At 47.9% G+C, this 18,025-nt stretch overlaps 9 protein-coding genes across 9 annotated transcripts; 7 read left to right on the top strand and 2 right to left on the bottom strand.

Annotated features, from left to right (window-relative positions):
* Positions 1–165: 165 nt before the first annotated feature.
* J056_004189 (uncharacterized protein) lies at positions 166–1,463 on the top strand (the record flags this gene model as incomplete). Its single annotated transcript, XM_009269390.1, has 2 exons — positions 166–833; positions 881–1,463. 2 exons carry the CDS (start codon positions 166–168, stop codon positions 1,461–1,463), a joined length of 1,251 nt encoding a protein of 416 aa, XP_009267665.1.
* Positions 1,464–2,143: 680 nt separating this feature from the next.
* Positions 2,144–2,962, top strand: J056_004188 (uncharacterized protein; the record flags this gene model as incomplete). Its single annotated transcript, XM_009269389.1, has 2 exons — positions 2,144–2,547; positions 2,596–2,962. 2 exons carry the CDS (start codon positions 2,144–2,146, stop codon positions 2,960–2,962), a joined length of 771 nt encoding a protein of 256 aa, XP_009267664.1.
* Positions 2,963–3,240: 278 nt separating this feature from the next.
* On the top strand, positions 3,241–4,042 carry J056_004187 (GTP-binding nuclear protein spi1; the record flags this gene model as incomplete). The annotated part of the gene is made up of 4 exons (XM_009269388.1): positions 3,241–3,286; positions 3,334–3,356; positions 3,405–3,435; positions 3,489–4,042. The coding sequence occupies 4 exons, from the start codon at positions 3,241–3,243 to the stop codon at positions 4,040–4,042; spliced, it is 654 nt and encodes a 217-aa protein (XP_009267663.1).
* A 69-nt stretch (positions 4,043–4,111) lies between these two features.
* Positions 4,112–5,058, bottom strand: J056_004186 (uncharacterized protein; the record flags this gene model as incomplete). Its single annotated transcript, XM_009269387.1, has 2 exons — positions 4,112–4,156; positions 4,207–5,058. 2 exons carry the CDS (start codon positions 5,056–5,058, stop codon positions 4,112–4,114), a joined length of 897 nt encoding a protein of 298 aa, XP_009267662.1.
* A 383-nt stretch (positions 5,059–5,441) lies between these two features.
* J056_004185 (uncharacterized protein) lies at positions 5,442–8,740 on the top strand (the record flags this gene model as incomplete). The annotated part of the gene is made up of 5 exons (XM_009269386.1): positions 5,442–6,230; positions 6,278–6,457; positions 6,507–8,249; positions 8,310–8,634; positions 8,682–8,740. The coding sequence occupies 5 exons, from the start codon at positions 5,442–5,444 to the stop codon at positions 8,738–8,740; spliced, it is 3,096 nt and encodes a 1,031-aa protein (XP_009267661.1).
* A 235-nt stretch (positions 8,741–8,975) lies between these two features.
* J056_004184 (KIN17-like protein) lies at positions 8,976–9,955 on the bottom strand (the record flags this gene model as incomplete). Its single annotated transcript, XM_009269385.1, has 3 exons — positions 8,976–9,603; positions 9,657–9,846; positions 9,898–9,955. The coding sequence occupies 3 exons, from the start codon at positions 9,953–9,955 to the stop codon at positions 8,976–8,978; spliced, it is 876 nt and encodes a 291-aa protein (XP_009267660.1).
* Positions 9,956–10,007: 52 nt separating this feature from the next.
* J056_004183 (uncharacterized protein) lies at positions 10,008–13,220 on the top strand (the record flags this gene model as incomplete). The annotated part of the gene is made up of 5 exons (XM_009269384.1): positions 10,008–11,015; positions 11,063–11,182; positions 11,228–11,685; positions 11,728–12,736; positions 12,786–13,220. 5 exons carry the CDS (start codon positions 10,008–10,010, stop codon positions 13,218–13,220), a joined length of 3,030 nt encoding a protein of 1,009 aa, XP_009267659.1.
* Positions 13,221–13,300: 80 nt separating this feature from the next.
* J056_004182 (Transcription elongation regulator 1) lies at positions 13,301–15,605 on the top strand (the record flags this gene model as incomplete). Its single annotated transcript, XM_009269383.1, has 5 exons — positions 13,301–13,352; positions 13,405–14,418; positions 14,467–14,558; positions 14,605–14,946; positions 14,991–15,605. The coding sequence occupies 5 exons, from the start codon at positions 13,301–13,303 to the stop codon at positions 15,603–15,605; spliced, it is 2,115 nt and encodes a 704-aa protein (XP_009267658.1).
* A 49-nt stretch (positions 15,606–15,654) lies between these two features.
* On the top strand, positions 15,655–18,006 carry J056_004181 (ATP-dependent RNA helicase dbp4; the record flags this gene model as incomplete). Its single annotated transcript, XM_009269382.1, has 2 exons — positions 15,655–17,229; positions 17,281–18,006. 2 exons carry the CDS (start codon positions 15,655–15,657, stop codon positions 18,004–18,006), a joined length of 2,301 nt encoding a protein of 766 aa, XP_009267657.1.
* Between the last annotated feature and the right edge of the window lie 19 nt (positions 18,007–18,025).

Here is an 18,025-nt window from a genome sequence, read left to right as displayed (position 1 = left end):
TTCTATTTGATCGAAAATGTAATAAAAAAGATCGAGTAAAAGCAATGAATTACGTCTTAGATCAAGAGTGGATCTAGAATCGATGACTTGGCGAATTCAAAGCATTCCAAAGGCGATGGCGCTATCAGACGAGTATGGATATTCGGCAAACTCTTCACCAAATCGATGAAAGCGGTAGACAAGTGGCTAATATACGGAGTCGTCTTGCTGCTGTTTGTAGGCTTTGGGTGTAGTGACTCCTTTGTCGACACGCTAACATCATCGCTCGATATCAACGATAAGATCAAGAGCAATTATCTGATTATCTCAGTTCGTTTGTACGGCGCAGGATCCGTTCTTGGTCCTCTAATTGGCTGCCTCATGTCGCAATATCTTAGCGTCAGAGTCACTACGCTCTTCTCGTCATTCATCATTGGCATCGGCGCCTTCTCGCTCGCACTCGGCCCACCGATGCAGGTCTTCGTCTTTGGTATGGCTACTCTCGGCATCGGGATTGCAATGGGCAGGAGTATGGCTATATCGGTGCTGATGCAGTGCAGGGAAAGCGCGATGATCGGCGTTATCTACGGTTTTGGTTCCGTCGGCCAGACTACGGCACCATTTCTGCTACGTCTGATACAGCATTTCACAACATGGAAGCATTTCTTCTGGATATTCCTTGCGTATTTTGGATTTCTGGGTATTGTCCAGTTCTTTGTCTTTAGAAATTTCATCCTTGCAGGGAGTAAAGGAGACGTGCTGCCGTTAAAGCAGAAGTGGAGGGATGTGGTGGCAGACAAGAAGCTATGGAAGAGGATACTCTCACTCACACTGAGTCAGCTCATCACCGAAACGTGAGTAGAGCTCTGCTTGGAGACGCGGCGCTAATCGATTCAAAAAGGTGGGCGCATTGGATGTCGACGTATGTTAAGGAAGTAAAGGATCTGCACTTCAAAATACTTTCCATTGGTGCATTCGAGCTAGCGGTGTACCGCTCCGGTGCGACGGTGAGCATGCTATGCTTCTCGCATTTGTATTGCAGAGTGGGGTACAAGCGCTCGAACCTAATGTTACTCTGGCTGACGTGCATTTTCCTCGTATCGATTGATAAAGTGCGCGGTATAGCGCCAGTGAGCGTTCTCAACGCATTCATAGGCGCAACACTCGCTCCGACAATGCCCAATATGTGGGGCAATATGTCGCGTGATATCAACCCGCCGTTTATCGAGACTACTGTGTCGCTCGCGTTGGCGACGTCCACCACAGGCGTCATCGTCGGACCGCTCGCTGTGTCGTTCATCGTTGAGGATTTCGGCATTGATGTGCTTGTCGGGATCAGCATAGTTATGGCATTCATGGCCTCGCTGTCGAATATTCACGATCCACTGGGCTTAGTCAAGGCTATTAAGACACTGCCCAGGAAGGCACTCCACCACTCTCGAAAGCTTAAGAGTCGTTTAGAAAAACCGCGTGCATTGAAATAGAGCAAATTTAATGTATTGTATAGAATCATAAACAGATGTATAATCAGTTACGCATTGTGTGATTAGAAGATGTCAAAAAATTGATTCCCATGATTAGAGAGAAGTGATCGTAGAGGTACATGAGATTACGCACGAGCTGAAACGTAGCACTACAAAGCCTGCGATCCTTATCGCTGTAGATCGAACGCACCTCCACAATGCCGAGTGACAGCTTGGATGGTGAAACAACTTTGATGATCCGTGCGAGCGCATGGGTTACGGCGGGCAATTAGGGCGGCGAATGACCACCCTAACATAATGCCCTGGCCGATGAATAATGTGTGTGGTTCGCCGGGAATAGCCCCCGAAGCGAGTTTCAGCGGAAATGAGAGGACGTAGAGGAGAGAGAAGAGGAGCGACGCATAGAGCCATTCATTCAGGAGCACCAACAATGTATTCTCGCAATAGCCGTCTGTGCAGAAAAATTTGACCTGCGTTGCCGACGTGCAGGAGGACGACTATGGGAAAGAATAGAGCATCCACAATACCATAGACTATCAAAGCGGCTATAAAGCGGTACAAGTCACCGATAATTGTTCCACCTCCACCCACTCACTAAAAATATTCGTTCGTTAAGACTTACCACGCACAGGCCGTCGCAAACAGATCATAACAAGTAACCGTCATATTCGAAACGCAGAATGGGATTATCAGGAGGAGCCATTGCAGGCGTCGTAGTAGGAGTAGTCGTTGGAGTAGTTTTGATAGCCATTATATTTGTGCTGCTGTACCTTCTGAAGAAACGCAGCAACGCAGTGGAGAAGACGAGGTCGAACAACATTGAGAAGATCAACAGCGCGGAGAATGGCAACAACTACGGCCAGCCACCTCCGCAGCCGCTGAGCAACGACCACGATCACGATCACGACCACCACTACGACCACGGTTTGGAGAAGCCGGGCTCAAACGCCGACGACAACTTCAGGAACTCGATCCAGCAGTCTGTACAGACTTCTAGCGGGGGAGCCGCAGAAGAAAGCCAGCCGAACCTGATGGACAGCTACAAAGACACCAACCAATCGCAGGACACATTCATTTATCCCGGGTGAGGCGGCGACATTGAAAACGAGAGCTCAGATTAACGGAATTGCAGATCAAACGTATTCGTTCTCTATCCTTACAACGCAGCGCTCCCAGATGAGCTGACAATAATGCCTGACCAGACAATCAGAGTGACGCGGATCTACGACGATGCATGGGCTGCTGGCCAGATCCTAGGATCGTCCTTCAGAGAGGGAGCGTTCCCGCTTGTGTGCGTCACAGTTGCGGAAGGCGCAGCGACATCGATACACGGGTCGACGCCAAAAGCGCCGTCAGTCCGGTCGTCGTCGGTCAACTCGAGACAGTCGAGCTTCAAATCAGCGTTCCAATCGCCCTCAGAAGGCGGCAGGGCGTCGTGGGTGGCTGGAAGACCGGTGTCGGTAGGGCACGTCGCAGGGCGCAAGCAATCAGCCAAGTAACGATTTCTTCTCATATGAAACGGACAATACACTTTCGCCTACTTTACATTGATAGATAATAATAACCAATGCATGTTTTCTCTTGATTTAAACGCAGAAAAGGGAGGAAGGGATTTACAATTGTGTACTCACACACAGCACCCCTAAACACACGACTTATAAATTTTTTTTATATTTTCCCAAGACAGAAAACTCGCTCAAAACTCGCTTTTCACCACGACTAGTAAAGGTGAGGAGACGCAGAAACACAAAAAAGAAGAAATTAACAGGAATTGCAGATGTCAGCAGAAGCAGCAGCACCTCCAACATTCAAGCTCGTTCTCGGTGAGTGAGCGTGCGCGGCGTGGGCTACTCAACTAACGTGTATCCAGTCGGTGACGGTGGTACTGGTAAAGTGAGAAATGGTCCAAGCCAGCGTACAATCAACTAACGTGACGCGTAGACAACCTTTGTTAGACGTCACATGACTGGTGGTGAGTTTGATATCGTAATGGCGGTGAATCCACGTTTAAATAATGCGTCATAGAATTCGAGAAGAAGTACATTGCCACGCTTGGTGTAGAGGTCCACCCACTCTCCTTTGATACAAACTTTGGTAGAATTTGCTTCAACGTCTGGGATACGGCCGGTCAAGAGAAGTTTGGTGGATTGCGTGATGGCTATTACATCCAAGGCCAATGCGGTATCATCATGTTCGATGTTACCTCTAGAATTACCTACAAGAACGTTCCAAACTGGCACAGAGACTTGGAGAGAGTCTGTGAGAACATTCCGATCGTCCTCTGCGGTAACAAGGTCGATGTCAAGGAGCGCAAGGTCAAGACCGGTGCTGTCACCTTCCACAGGAAGAAGAACCTCCAGTACTTTGAAATTTCCGCAAAGTCAAACTACAACTTTGAAAAGCCTTTCTTGTGGTTGGCTAGGAAGCTCGCTGGTAACCAAAGTCTCGAGTTCGTTGCTGCTCCTGCTCTTGCTCCTCCAGAAGCTGCGGTCGATCCTTCTCTGATGGCTCAATACAAACAAGAATTAGAACAAGCAGCTGCTGCTCCACTCCCAGATGAGGATGACGCTGACCTTTAAACGTTTTTTCAATTTCCATACTTTATCATTCATGAATCGCGTTGAAATTACAAGACTCGTCATCCTCCTCTACAACACTTTTTCGAGTGCTTTTGCTGATATTTCGACGCCGAGCTGTGAATATATGTGAGAAGCTTTATCGTTAATGCTGTTATTCAACTCACAAAGGTGGCTGCGTTGGCTGGGAATGCTCTAGCCATTGCAGGTCCGAAACCCTTAAACAATGCACCCATGCCATCAGCCTTGACAGTCTTCACAGCGCAATCTACAAAACCCTTGTACACACCTTCAGGAGCAGATTGGATGCGTGACTTGATAACATCAGGCGGTATAGCGAATGACCACATAGTAACGCCAGCCAAACCACCTGCAGTGAGAACAGCGCCGAGGTTGAGTTCACCGGTTGAGTCGGCTGGGGTAAGCATTTTCTTGATCTGCTCGTAACTGACAAAGTAAGCAATGGAGCCAGGACCATCTCTAGCCAAAGTAGCGCCCGTGCCTCTGTAGACGCTCTTCAATCCACCCTCTTTATACATTCTACTGATGACACTACCCATCCCAGCCTTCTTCGACTCAGTCTGCTGGAGCACTTTGACGCGTTCGACGGGTGATGTAATCAGCGTTGTAGGAACAGCACTAAAGAAGCCGGCGAAAGCGAGTTCAGACGTAGAAAGAGAGGTGCCCTTCTCCCTATTAGCCTGTTCTGATCTGCAACCAAAGACAATTTTCTTGCCGAGATCATAAGACCAGAAGCTAAGTGCGAAAATGGGGGTAACGCCAACGAGCGGTGGAAGAACGCCCTTGTACAAACCTCTAGCGCCATCTTTGGCTATGGACTGCTTCACTACGTCAATTGCGCCGTTGTAGACGCCCGTTTCGGCTGTCTGCAATCGCACTTTGGTGAGATCGAACGGGTGTCCAACGAGGACAGCCATTGAACCACCAAATCCACCAGAGAGAAACGATTTCAATGATGATTTAGTCGCTGCTTTTGCGTCCTTCACTTCTTCTGCCATTTTGCGAGTGTAAGAGGTGAGAGAGATGACGTGTTTCCAGTCTAACAAGTCTCCGGTCGTGTCCGATAGAAAATGGCATACGAAAACACATGATAGCGCTGATGTTTTTATATTTTTATATTTCAATCAACACGCTTACATGGATCGCTGTGATGGGGCATCCAGGGCTAACAGGGTATCCAGATAAGCCGCGTGACTGGAATTTACAGCTCAATTGATTACACCAGCTGAGCCAGCCAGTATAGCTGCCGCAGTCTAAGCGAGATGAGCATGTGTCTATCGATCAGTTTTATCAGTATTTCCGGGATCCCGTTGGTTAATTTGGTTAATTGGTTTTATCATCTTGTCTGAAACGCCCAAATATCAGCTAAATTCAATTCAAAATGTTAAGATCTGGGGCTCTCACGTCTCTTAGGTCTCTCAGATCTCTCAGATGCCGCACAAGCACGACCAGCCAATGCCTACGCTCATTGGCTACTTTCGAGGTGGCTGACGCGCCACCAACCACGGCGAACAGCATATTCGCTCCACTTGACTCCTTCACCCGCCGCCACGTTGGCCCACGCTCTGCCCATGTCGACCAAATGCTCGATTCACTCGGCTACACGTCATTTGACCACTTCATCAATGACGCTGTGCCTGCGAATATACGCATCCACGACTCCATCAACGACTCTTCCATTCCCCCACTCTCCGAATCGGAGCTTCTTGCTCGCGCCAAGCAGCTCGGCAGCCAGAACAAACTCTTTAAATCGTACATAGGCATGGGCTATCACAACGCTGTCACTCCACCAATCATTCTCCGCAACATCACTGAAAATCCTGCTTGGTATACCAGCTATACGCCCTATCAGCCTGAAATTTCTCAGGGCAGACTCGAGTCCTTGCTTAATTACCAGACTATGGTGTCTTCTCTCACCGGAATGGACATCGCTAATGCTTCTTTGCTCGATGAGGCTACTGCTGCTGCAGAGGCTATGGTTATTGCTTTCGGTACCGCAAAAGGTAGCAAGCGCACTTTCATCGTCGATTCTGGTGTCTTGCCTCAGACTCTCGCTGTTCTTCACACTCGCGCTCGTGGTCTTGGTATCAACGTTGTCCACGGCGACATTAATGATCTTTTACAGAAGGACAATATACGTTCTGACCTTGTTGGTGCTTTGTTCCAGTATGTGAGTGTCGATACTCTTTTTCATTGCTCTTCTGACACCGTGTTCAGCCAAATATTGACGGCGCCATCCAAGACTACTCCAACCTAATCAGCCAAGTTCACAGCCTTAGTGGTCTTGCTGTCTGCGCAACTGATCTCTTGGCTCTCACTCTGCTCAAGCCACCAGGCGAGTTTGGTGCTGATATCTGCGTTGGCAACTCTGCTAGATTCGGTGTTCCATTGGGATACGTGAGGTTTACATTACCGTCGTCGAAAATCTTCTAACATTTCCAACCAGGGTGGTCCTCATGCAGCATTCTTCGCCTGCTCAGACGCCCTCAAGCGTAGGATGCCAGGAAGGTTGATTGGTGTATCAAAAGATTCCGACGGCAAAATAGCCTATAGACTTGCTCTTCAAACGAGAGAGCAGCACATCAGACGCGATAAAGCTACTTCGAACATCTGCACAGCACAGGCATTGCTTGCAAACATGGCTGCTATGTATGCTGTTTATCATGGTCCCCAGGGCTTGCGTCAGATAGCAGCCAAAGTTCACGCTCTCACAAAAGTGCTTAAGCTGGGTATCGAAAAAGAGGGATTCACGGTCAAGAATCGAGACAGTTACTTCGATACGCTCACTGTTCATGTCGCATCAGCTGAGTCGACGCACGCTGCCGCTATAGCGAATGGCATAAACTTGCGTCGCGTGGACGACCACACAGTCGGGATCACGCTCGATGAGAGTGTCACCGAGAAGGACATACTTACGCTATTGGATGTTTTCTCCCAGGCCAGAACAGCCCGCGGCATAGAAGCATCCCAAGCTGCTAAAGACCTCACACGTCCGCAAGCTTTGGAGGAAATTGCGCTCGATCTTAACCTCACCCGTCACACTCTGCCTACACTGCAAGTAGCTGCAGATGAAAAACTTCAGAGACAATCATCCTATCTCCAACACGAGACTTTCAACAGGTATCAATCAGAGACTGAGCTTTTGAGGTATATCTACTACCTACAGGGCAAGGATCTTTCGCTTGTTCACAACATGATTCCACTTGGTAGCTGCACTATGAAGTTGAATTCAACAAGCTCAATGATTCCATTCACCCAGCCTGAGTGGTCGAGTGTTCACCCGTTCGTGCCAATAGACCAAGCTCAAGGGTATGCTAAGATGATAAGGGAATTGGAGGATGACTTGGCTGCTATCACAGGGTTTAGTGCGACATCGCTGCAACCAAACAGTGGTGCGCAGGGTGAATTCGCAGGCCTGTCAGTAATCAAAGCGTATCATGAAAGCAAAGGGGATGGCGGAAAACGAAACATATGTCTCATTCCTCTCTCAGCTCACGGCACAAATCCCGCCTCGGCGGTGATGGCAGGGATGAAAGTAGTCCCAATCAAGACGCTCAAGGATGGACGGTTAGATATGGAAGACCTGCGCGGAAAGTGTGAAGAATACAGTGAGAATCTCGCAGCTTTCATGGTCACCTATCCATCAACATTTGGAGTATTCGAGGAAGGTGTGCAAGAGGCATGCAAGCTAGTCCACGATAAGGGAGGGCAAGTTTATCTCGATGGAGCCAATCTGAATGCACAAGTTGGTTTGACTAACCCATACACCTGTGGTGGAGATGTTTGTCACTTGAATTTGCACAAAACGTTTTCGATTCCACATGGTGGTGGTGGACCGGGTGTAGGACCTATATGCGTTGCTGAACATCTCGTACCATTTTTACCTGGTCATCCTCTCTCGCCGCACGGTACAGATTCGTCACTCACACCTGTCAGTGCTGCTGCGCAAGGCAGCGCTAGCATCCTCACCATCAGCTGGGCGTATATTAAAATGCTGGGCGGGAGTGGCCTCACTGAGTCGTCTAAAATTGCCCTCCTCAATGCCAACTATATCAAGAAAAGGCTAGAAGGGCATTTCAATGTCCGTTTCGTTAACTCAAAAGGGGCTGTGGCGCATGAGCTGCTTTTAGATTTGGCTAATTTCGAAGAAAGTGGATTAAAGGTGATGGATTTCGCCAAGCGGTTGCAGGTGAGTTTGTGATGCGTATGGATGTAATGACACTTACTGACCCTTTCCACCTCTTCACAGGACTTTGGCGTTCATCCACCAACCTGTTCCTGGCCAATCACATCTGCTATGCTAATAGAGCCTACTGAGTCAGAAAACAAGGAGACGCTCGATAGGTTTATTGATGCACTCATTCATATCAAGGGGGAGGCTGATGAGGTGGCAAATGGAAAAGCGGATCGCGTGCTTAACGTTATCAAGAATGCCCCTCATACTCTCTCATCTCTCGCTTGGTCAGATGACAAGTGGGCTGCTACACGACCATACTCACGCCAAAAGGCCGTTTATCCTCTCGCTTACCTCGCCAATAACAAGTTCTGGCCTTCTGTGGGGAGAGTGGATGATGGTGAGTGAATTTATGGGCGTGATGGTAGTTTACTGATAGTGTGATAGCATATGGTGATCGTAACCTTACCTGTAGCTGTCCAAGTGTAGAGGAAATGGCGGAGTAGATGGTATAGCTCGCAAGGCAGCTTACAGACTATGAACCTCAACAGTTTCATGATTTTCACTCCCTGGTTATTCTATGTTTCAATCACTCTCATCAAGTCATTGCCATTGTTCAACACCTAACGACCGTATTTGCATAACATTCAACTGTATTCTAGACATTCAACCGTATATGCATATATTATTACATTGATAGAAAAGTACAGTGTGGAGTTGAGGTGATGACGCGGTGACACGCTAAAGCTTCACCTTCTTATTCTGGCCTTGCTCACGCTCAGCTAGACGCTTCTTGCGTTCCTCGTTACCAATCATGAGCGACTCCATAGCCGACTTTGGTTTGGTTTGGTGTGGAGTCTGTGTAACGGGTGTTGCTTTAGATTGTTTAGCAGCTTTGAAGACGTTAGCTGGTTTCTGCGTGGATGCGGGTGCAGCAGCAGCAGTCGGCTTGAGTGAAATCTTAGGAGCACTACTCTGACCAGATGAGTTTGAATTCAAAGAGAGTTTAATAGGAGCGTCACCCTTGTTGAGGACACTAGGTTTATGCTCTTTAGGAACACCGTCACCTTGAAGCTTTGCTCTTTCGATTTGCTCAGCAATCATCTTACGCTCACGCTGCTCATCATCCATATGCTGTCTGTCCTTCTTAAGACTTGCCTCCTGGCGTGCGAGAGCTTGAGGGGAGTTATCGATCCAGCTGACGTACAAACCCTGTTCAGTTTCATCGACACGAACAATACCAGCTCTGCCAAGGTACTTTGTGAATTCCGTCAGCGTTACCCAGCGAGTGGCGTTCATGTGGAGGTGGTGCTTATCGGCGATGAACTCCTGGTAAACGGTGTTGACAGCAACGCGATTAGTGCCGTGTCTGTTGCGTGTTGGTTACAATCGCTGCATTCCAGATAACACGCTCAAACTCACCTTCTTGAAAGAAGAATAACGAATTCACGCTGGAATTGTTGGGAAGCGTCGGATATAAACTTGCCTGCATTCTCGCCGACGTGAAGCATCGCTCTCAGGTGACTCTCAGATTGCGTGTGGCACTTGTAGCCGTTCTCGTCTCTGCACTGCTTCTCACATACTTGACAATACCATCTTAATCTCCCGAGGCCTGGGATTCGTGAGCATGAGAGTTGGCGGTGGCTATACAATCACAACTCACCTTTAGCCTTCATGGCATTTCCAACTGCTTTCGATGATCCCGCTTCGGCTTTCGGCATTTTTGTCTTGACCGTTTCGAATCAACAATCTCTTCATCTCGTTCGACCATCTATGGCGCCTAATAAATTCAAACAGAAAGGAAACGGGAATAAGAAGGGGGATAAGAAGAGCACGCAGGATAAGCGTGGTAAATTGCAGCAGCAGCAGCCACAACATCCTCAACATGCTCCCCACAACGACCTCAAGAAGGAAGTTCTCGCTCTCGGCGGCGATGAAGACGATTTGAAGCTGTTCCAAGGCGTCGACAGTGATGACGAGCACGTGTTTAATAGCGGCGAGCAGAATGACCCAGCTTTATTGAAAGATTTGAAGGATTTATACAAATCTCTCGACTTCAACTCTGCTAAGCCTCAGGAAGAGGAAGAGGAAGATGACGATAACGATGATCATGTCGATGCCAACGGTAGCGAGACTGACGTGAAGGCTGCTTCTGCTAGCGATGATGAAAATCACGACGACAGCGAGCAAGAAGATTCTAGTCAAGAAGGTGATAATCAATTTGAGCAAGACGCAGACGCAGACCCGCTCAGTGAAATCGATCCAAACGGTCCGTTCGTCCAAATTCCTCAATGGTTCCTTCAGCCTCTCCCTCAACTCTCAAAATCCAAGGCTAACACTAGCAAATCGTTGACTTCTGATGGGCAGATATCACACGCACAGAAGCTACTCGAAGATCTACCAAAGATCGCCTCTTCAAGCTCAGCCGTCTCTGCTTCTGATAAGAAATTCTTGGATCAGATGCTTAAGTCTGGTACTCTTAATGATAGAGTCTCCGCACTCGCCCTCTTGGTTGCTGAGTCGCCTATCCATAACATTTCCAGTCTCGAATCTCTCAAGAATATGGCTGCAAAACCTAAGCGTGAAGAGGCACTCAGGGCAATGAAGGCCCTAGTTGATTGGTTGGCTGGTCCACACGGTCTACCTTCTAACAGAAAGCTGGTTTATATCGCCGATCAGCCCAACCTCACCCATCAGGGTGCAACCGATAAGCATCTCACTTTCTGGGCCTTTGAAAATTGGTTCAAGGGATATTTCTTTGAGGTTTTGCAGCTACTTGAGGTGAGTTGAGCTTTCTTTGGGGCTTATAGTATGCTGACATACTTCAGTCGATCACTCATGACAATCTCGTCTTTGTAAGGCAGCAAGCTGTCATGCTCATCTTCCAGCTTTTGAAAAACAAGCCAGAGCAGGAGCATAATCTGCTTAGACTACTAGTAAACAAGTTGGTAGGTATTTTCTTTTTCTCAATAACAAAACTAAATCAAGGATAGGGTGATCCTTCTCGTCAAGTAGCATCAAAAGCTTCTAATCAGCTGCTTGTTGTCTTGCAAGCTCACCCTGCAATGAAAGGCATTATCAGTCGCGAAGTCGGTGATCTCATCTTCCGTCCAAACATGTCAGACTCTGCCAAGTACTACGCGATTATTACATTAAATCAGATCATGTTCACAAAGGCTGACACTGGCGTTGCAAACAAACTGATAGAAATATACTTTAACTGCTTCAAAGATTTCCTCAGGGAGGAGGAAACATTGGTGAAGAAATCCAAGGAGGATGCTAAGAATGCTAAGAAGGGTAAGAAAAACCAAGGTAAGAATGTTAAGAAAGACAAGAAGGAAGATGTCGAAGATGATCCTGAGGCTCTTGAGGAGAAAAAGTCTAAGATGGTTGCCGGTATTTTGGCCGGCGTACACCGTGCCATGCCATACGCTGATATTGATGAAAAAATGTGAGTCCAATGACTTTACATTCGCAGTACTGACAAATTCAGTTTCGATAATTACATGAATACTCTGTTTAGAATCACCCACACTGGTACCTTCAACATAGCTATTCAAGCATTACAACTAATCTACCAAATAACGATTATAAAGGACACAGTCTCAGACAGATTTTACCGTGCATTGTATGAGTCGCTGCTGGATCCAAGACTGGGAGGCTCGTCAAAGCAGTCCATGTACCTCAACTTGTTGTTCTCGGCTATGAAGAGAGATCCATCGAATGCCCGAGTAGCAGCGTTTGTGAAGCGTATATTGCAAATGCTACTCGGACAATCACCTTCATTCATTTGCGGTGCATTCTACCATCTCAACGGCATATTCGCTAGCCATCCCTCATTGAGAGCGATGTTGGATGAGGAGGAAGAGAATGAGAGTGGTGGAGTAGCTTCGACGTCTTACGACAAGTTCAAGCGCGATCCTCAATATAGCAATGCTCAGCACAGTTGTCTGTGGGAGTTGATACCATTCACAAAGCACTATCACCCCTCTGTATCTATTCAGGCTAAGCAGCTACTGAATGGAGAAGTGGTGAAAACTTCATCGGATCTCAACCTCAACACACTCATGCATTTCCTCGACAGATTCGTCTACAAGAATCCAAAGAAAGACATCAAGCCAAAGGGTGCATCGCTCATGCAACCTATTGCTGCGTCTGACCGATCACAAACTGTCTCTAATGTCAAGGGTGCTACTAGAGAGTTGATGATGAACAGCAACGAGTTTATGAGGAAGAAGGAGGCAAATGTAGCTCCTGATCAGCTTTTCTTCCATAAATTCTTCAATCAGCGTAACAAGAGGTTGGAAGATAAAGCATCTAAGAGGGATAAGCGCAAGAAGGCTTCTGACGATGAAGGTGTGGGCGAGAGTGACGATGATACTGACCAAGGTCAAGATGTCAATCTCGATGATGAGGATGAGCAGAAGGATGAGAAGGAGGATGGCGATAACGATGCTGCATCTGATGATAAGGAAGAGTTCGACGAGGATGAGATCTGGAAGGTGCGCATCGTCTGAATTGGTTTTATGGTAAATTCTAACCACTCTTTAGGCTATGCAAGCTACGATGCCAGGACAGGAGAATGACGACCTCGAAGAGAGTGATGAAGACCACGTCGATCCTGCCATGTTGGAGGACAGTGATGCCGAAGCTGAAGGTGAGGAAGACAAAGCAGCTAAAGCAGATTCAGAATCCGATGAGGATGATGAGGATGGTGAGGATAACGAGGACAAGGATGATGAGGACAACGAAGGAGGTGTTGGTGGTCTCGATGACGAAGAGGATGACCTGTTGTCTATTGATGAGGACATGGAGGTTCCTGGCGCAGATGAGGATGAGGAGGACGGTAGTGAACCAGAGGAGGAGGAAGAAGTCAGCGGAAAGCGCAAACGTAACAACAAGGAAGCTAGAGCGGCCAAGAAAGCTAAGAAGGCGTTACCTATGTTTGCTAGTGCAGACGATTACGCGCATCTGTTGCAAGAGTAAAAGCAATATAGACTATTTATTTCATTTACGTTTACTTTCCTTGTTTTAAGCGTGTTAATTCTCTCACCGATACTATCAAAATGAATGGAATACCACCACCACCGCTGCCGGAAGGATGGACAGAGCATAAGGGTGGGTGAGATGCTAGAGTGCAATAAGGTGATTTAACAGGCAAATCGCTCAGCTCCGTCGGGTACACCTTACTACTACAACGCCAGTACAAAGAAATCCACATACAAGAGACCGCTACCTGTGCCACCTGCTGGAATGCAAATGCAAATGCAAATGGCACCGCCGCCAGCACCGATGCAAGCGCCAGCTGCGCCTGCAGCACAGCCAAGCCAGACGAAGAAGACCAAGAAAGAAAAACCAGCGAAAAAGACATCGATAGAAGGTACAGCGTGGATGAGGATAACGACAAATCTCGGAAATACCTTCTACCTCCACACTGAGCGCAAGGAAAGTGTGTGGGAGGTGCCTGCTGAGATAGCATCGCAGGTGTCGCAGCTAGAAGAGGACGAGCAGAATGGGAATGCTGCTGCTGCAGAGAAGAAGCGGAAGCGTGAGCAGAAGGAGCCCGGTGATAGCGGCTGGATAGACGTTGAGCCGAAGAAAGCCAGAGAGGATGGAGAAAATGAAGACGGCAGCGGTGACGGTGGAGACGACGCAGACTACGCAGCAGCAGCGCGGGCGGCAATGGACGCAGAACGCAACCACAATAAGAATATACTCGATGCCGAGCTGGCTGAGCAGCGCGAGATGGAGAATGAACGTATGAGAGAATACCAAGAGAAGAAAGCCGCAGAGATCGAAGCTAACTATAACCATGAAGAGGCCGTCGCGCTGTTCAAGAGCATGCTGGAGGAGTATGATATCAATCCACTCATGCCTTGGGATATGGCTCTTACCACTTTCGTTAATGATAGCCGGTATACTAGTCTGAGGAATACCGAGGATAGGCAGGATGCATTCGATGAGTATTGCAGGGATAAAGCGCAGTCGGCGAAAAGGAGTACTGTCAGTGTTGACCCAGCCATCAGCTACAGGGAGCTGCTTCGATCGGAGGTTACAAGCACGCGTGCGCGCTTCGAAGAATTCAGGAAGACATTCAAGAAGGATAGACGCTTCTTTGGATTCGGTAGAGATGACAAAGAGAGAGAAAAGGTGTTCAAATCGTGGTTAAGGGAGTTGGGAGAAGGTGAGAGTGACTTTTGCTTTTGGTGATTGCTGACTTTATACTTGACAGCTAAACGCCAAGAAGCTCAGAAGGTGGAGGAGGGATTCAAGAGGCTGCTGAGAGACACTAGCGATATTACAGCTCAGTCTGATTACAAGGAGGTCGGTGTGAGTGTATGCACATTGCCAAGCTAACAAAGTTCAATAGTTAAAACCGCTACTCTCTTCTCATTCTGCGTATAAGAAGCTGCAGTCGGGAAGTACCAAGGAAGCGCTCTTTAACGCATACAAGAAAGAATTGGCGGGTGAGCAACCAGAGGAATTACCCAAAGCTGAAGAAAACGTAATACCTGCGCCTATAGAAGACGAGCCCAAAAAGCTAGACAAAGCTGCCAGGGCTGAAGCCTCACTTAAGGCACGCCAAGAGAATTTCAATAAGGAAAGAGAAAGTCTTGATAAGAAGACGCAAGCGTCCAAAACTGCTCTAGCCGGCAATGAAGCTGAAAGAGAATACCGGACTTTGTTGATAGACACGGTGAGGAATCACAAGGTGGGTGGTGTTCTGGAATTTTGATTTGACTGACGGAAATGTAGATCAGGTGGAGAGAGCTGGAAGGAGAGCTGGCCAAGGACAGCAGATTCAACGTCGATCTCAGCGTAAGAAGAAAGAGGGACCTTTTCGAAGAGCACGCCGATGGGATCTACAACAAGCGGGTGAATGGGGTGAAGGAGCTCTTTGAGAGGGAATTCAAGACTCTCGATGATGCATTTGAAGATGTGCACGACAAGATCAAGGACGAGGTGGCGGTGAAGGTGTTAGACGCGTCGGTGGCAGAACTAGAAAGAATCTACGTCGAGTGGCAGGCAGCCAAGTTTAGAAACGCGGTTAAGGAATTCAAGGAGCTTCTGAAAGAGTCTTCCTTTGTCGGATACTGGGGCCGCGTAAAGAAAGGGGAGGAAGATGCGACAAAGGATGCAGAAAAGGTCTTCAAAGCAGAGGAAGATGATGATGATGAGACAGACGAGGGCGTGTTCGGCGGTGGGAATAAGGATCTCAAGCAGCTGGCTCAGCAGGTGAATATTGACGAGATGGAGAAAATTTTATCCAACGATAGCAGGTACAGAATATTACAAGGTTGGGATAAGAGGAGGGAGGTTATACTGGAGTATTTGAGCGGGATGGATAAGGACATTAAGATTTTGACTTGAATTGGTTATTTGTATGTTGATGTATTGCTCTTGCATTTTGGCCGCGACGATGAAATCCAAGCAGCAGACAAAACCCTACAAGCGCATAAATCAGAAGCGTGTGGCAGATGATAATAATCTCAGGGATATGCACGCTCTCCAGAAGGAGCTGAGCGAGAAGACTGAGCTGTTCGACGAGCTGCCTATCTCCCAGCAGACCAAGAAGGGGATGAAGCGCAATGGATTCGTTAAGATGACGGAAATCCAAGCAGCGACAACGCATTTGGCGCTCAAAGGCAAGGATCTCGTCGGTTCAGCGCGCACCGGCAGTGGTAAGACGCTCAGCTATCTCCTGCCGATGCTCGAGCTGTTGTACAAGGAAAAGTGGTCGAGCACTGATGGACTAGGTGCTCTCGTCGTAGCCCCAACGCGTGAGCTTGCGCTGCAAATATTCAAGGTTCTCCACGCTATAGGCACCAATCACACTTTCTCTGCTGGTCTGCTCATTGGAGGGAAGAACGTTGCGCAGGAGAAGACGCGACTGAATAAGATGAACATTCTCATCGCCACCCCTGGTCGTCTCCTACAACATATGGACGAAACTTACGGTTTTAGCGCCGATAACCTCAAGATGCTGATCCTAGATGAAGCTGATCGTATACTTGATTTGGGATTCGCTAAGACGGTTCACGCGATCATTGACCAGCTACCACCAACGCATACGCGTCAGAATTTGCTATTCTCGGCTACTATATCCGCATCAGTCGCCTCACTTGCCAAGATGAGTCTCAATGATCCAGCTTATGTCGAGCTGAAAAACACGGATAATGGGGAAGATCCGACACCAAAGAATTTGGCGCAATTCTATTCACTCGTTCCTCTCCACCGCAAACTGGATGTTTTATTCGGGTTCGTGAAGAGTCACAAACAGAACAAAGTGCTCGTATTCGCTAGCTCATGTAAGCAAGTACGACACATATATGAGACGTTCTCGCACCTGCGTCCTGGTATAAGTTTGATGCAGCTGCACGGTAAATTGAAGCAAGCGAAACGGCACGCGACTCTTGCGCAGTTCAGTCGAGCTTCGCATGCGGTGTTGTTTGCGACGGATATCGCAGCGCGTGGGTTGGACATACCTGCAGTGGACTGGGTGGTACAACTCGATGCGCCTGAAGATGCAGACACTTATATACACCGTGTCGGACGCACAGCACGTTACAACAGCAAGGGATGTGCGCTGATGCTAGTCGAGCCTGCTGAGAAAGCATTGTTAAAGAGACTCGAAGAAAAACACATTACGCCAAAAGGAACTAAGATTAAGGAGAAACTTATGCAACCTATTGGGAATGCGTTACAAGCACATGCTTTCCAAGATACTGAAATCAAATACCTCGCTCAGAAGGCTTTCGTTAGCTATGTCCGCTCACTGCATCTCATGAAGGATAAAGAGGTCTTTGATGTTACGCGCTACCCACTCAGCGAATACGCGGGTAGTCTCGGTCTGCCTGGTGTGCCCAAGGTTAAGTTCATGGCGGCGGAGAAAGCAAGAGCGAGAGCGGAGGATAAGAAGGAGGTGAGTGAGAGTGAGCAAGAGCAGGAGCAGAATCAGGAAAGTGGAGATGATAGTGAGGATACTGATTTAGCGGTGAGATTGAAAAGTGTTGGCAGTTTGTAGATTTAAACTGACGTGCTGCAGAAACAAACGCAAAAGGAATCACAAAGTAAACCTGGGGTGCGCACCAAGTATGACAAACTTTTCGAGCGTAAGAACCAAGGACAGCTATCGGAGCACTACAATGCACTTGTAGACAGGAATAGAGAGGGAGAGGGAGAGTCGGATGAGGAGCTGATGACAATCACTCGTCGCGATCACGAGCTGGAGAGCGGTGGTAGCGATGGAGAGGAAGATGACGCTGCGGGTAACCTCTCAAAACGGAAACTTAGAGCGGGTCAGTCGAAGAAGGCGATCGCAGGGAAGAGCGAGCCTGGTCATAAATTGCGCTTCGACGAGGACGGACAAGCGCATGAACTGTACGAATTACAGAAAGGGGAAGATGTCGACGTCGATAATGAGAAGAAGCGGTTTATCGATGAACAAAATAAACAGCTCAAATTGGCTGACGTTGAGAATAAGAGAGTTGCAAAGGAGAAACGTGATGAAAAGAAGCGTAAGAGGAAGGATAGGGAGGTTGAGGGCGACGACAGCGATGATGCAGCTGAAGCTGTTATTGGAGATGGCGAGGATGATGGTTATGTGTCACCGGAGTTCGATTTGGGTGATGAGGATGAGATTGAGGGTGAGAGTGGTAGTGATGGTGAAAGCAACGACAAAGAATCGAGCCAGAAGAAGCAGAAGAAGGAAAGTGAGACACGAGATATAGATGACGATGAGGAGTACGCTTTGTCATTGCTAAGAAATTAGACGTATGCATTATCATTAT

This window comes from Wallemia ichthyophaga (genome assembly GCF_000400465.1).
Source record: "Wallemia ichthyophaga EXF-994 unplaced genomic scaffold scaffold7, whole genome shotgun sequence".
NCBI classification, from domain to species: domain Eukaryota; kingdom Fungi; phylum Basidiomycota; class Wallemiomycetes; order Wallemiales; family Wallemiaceae; genus Wallemia; species Wallemia ichthyophaga.
Note: the sequence above shows the minus strand (reverse complement) of the source record. Positions and strands in the feature narration are given on the sequence as shown.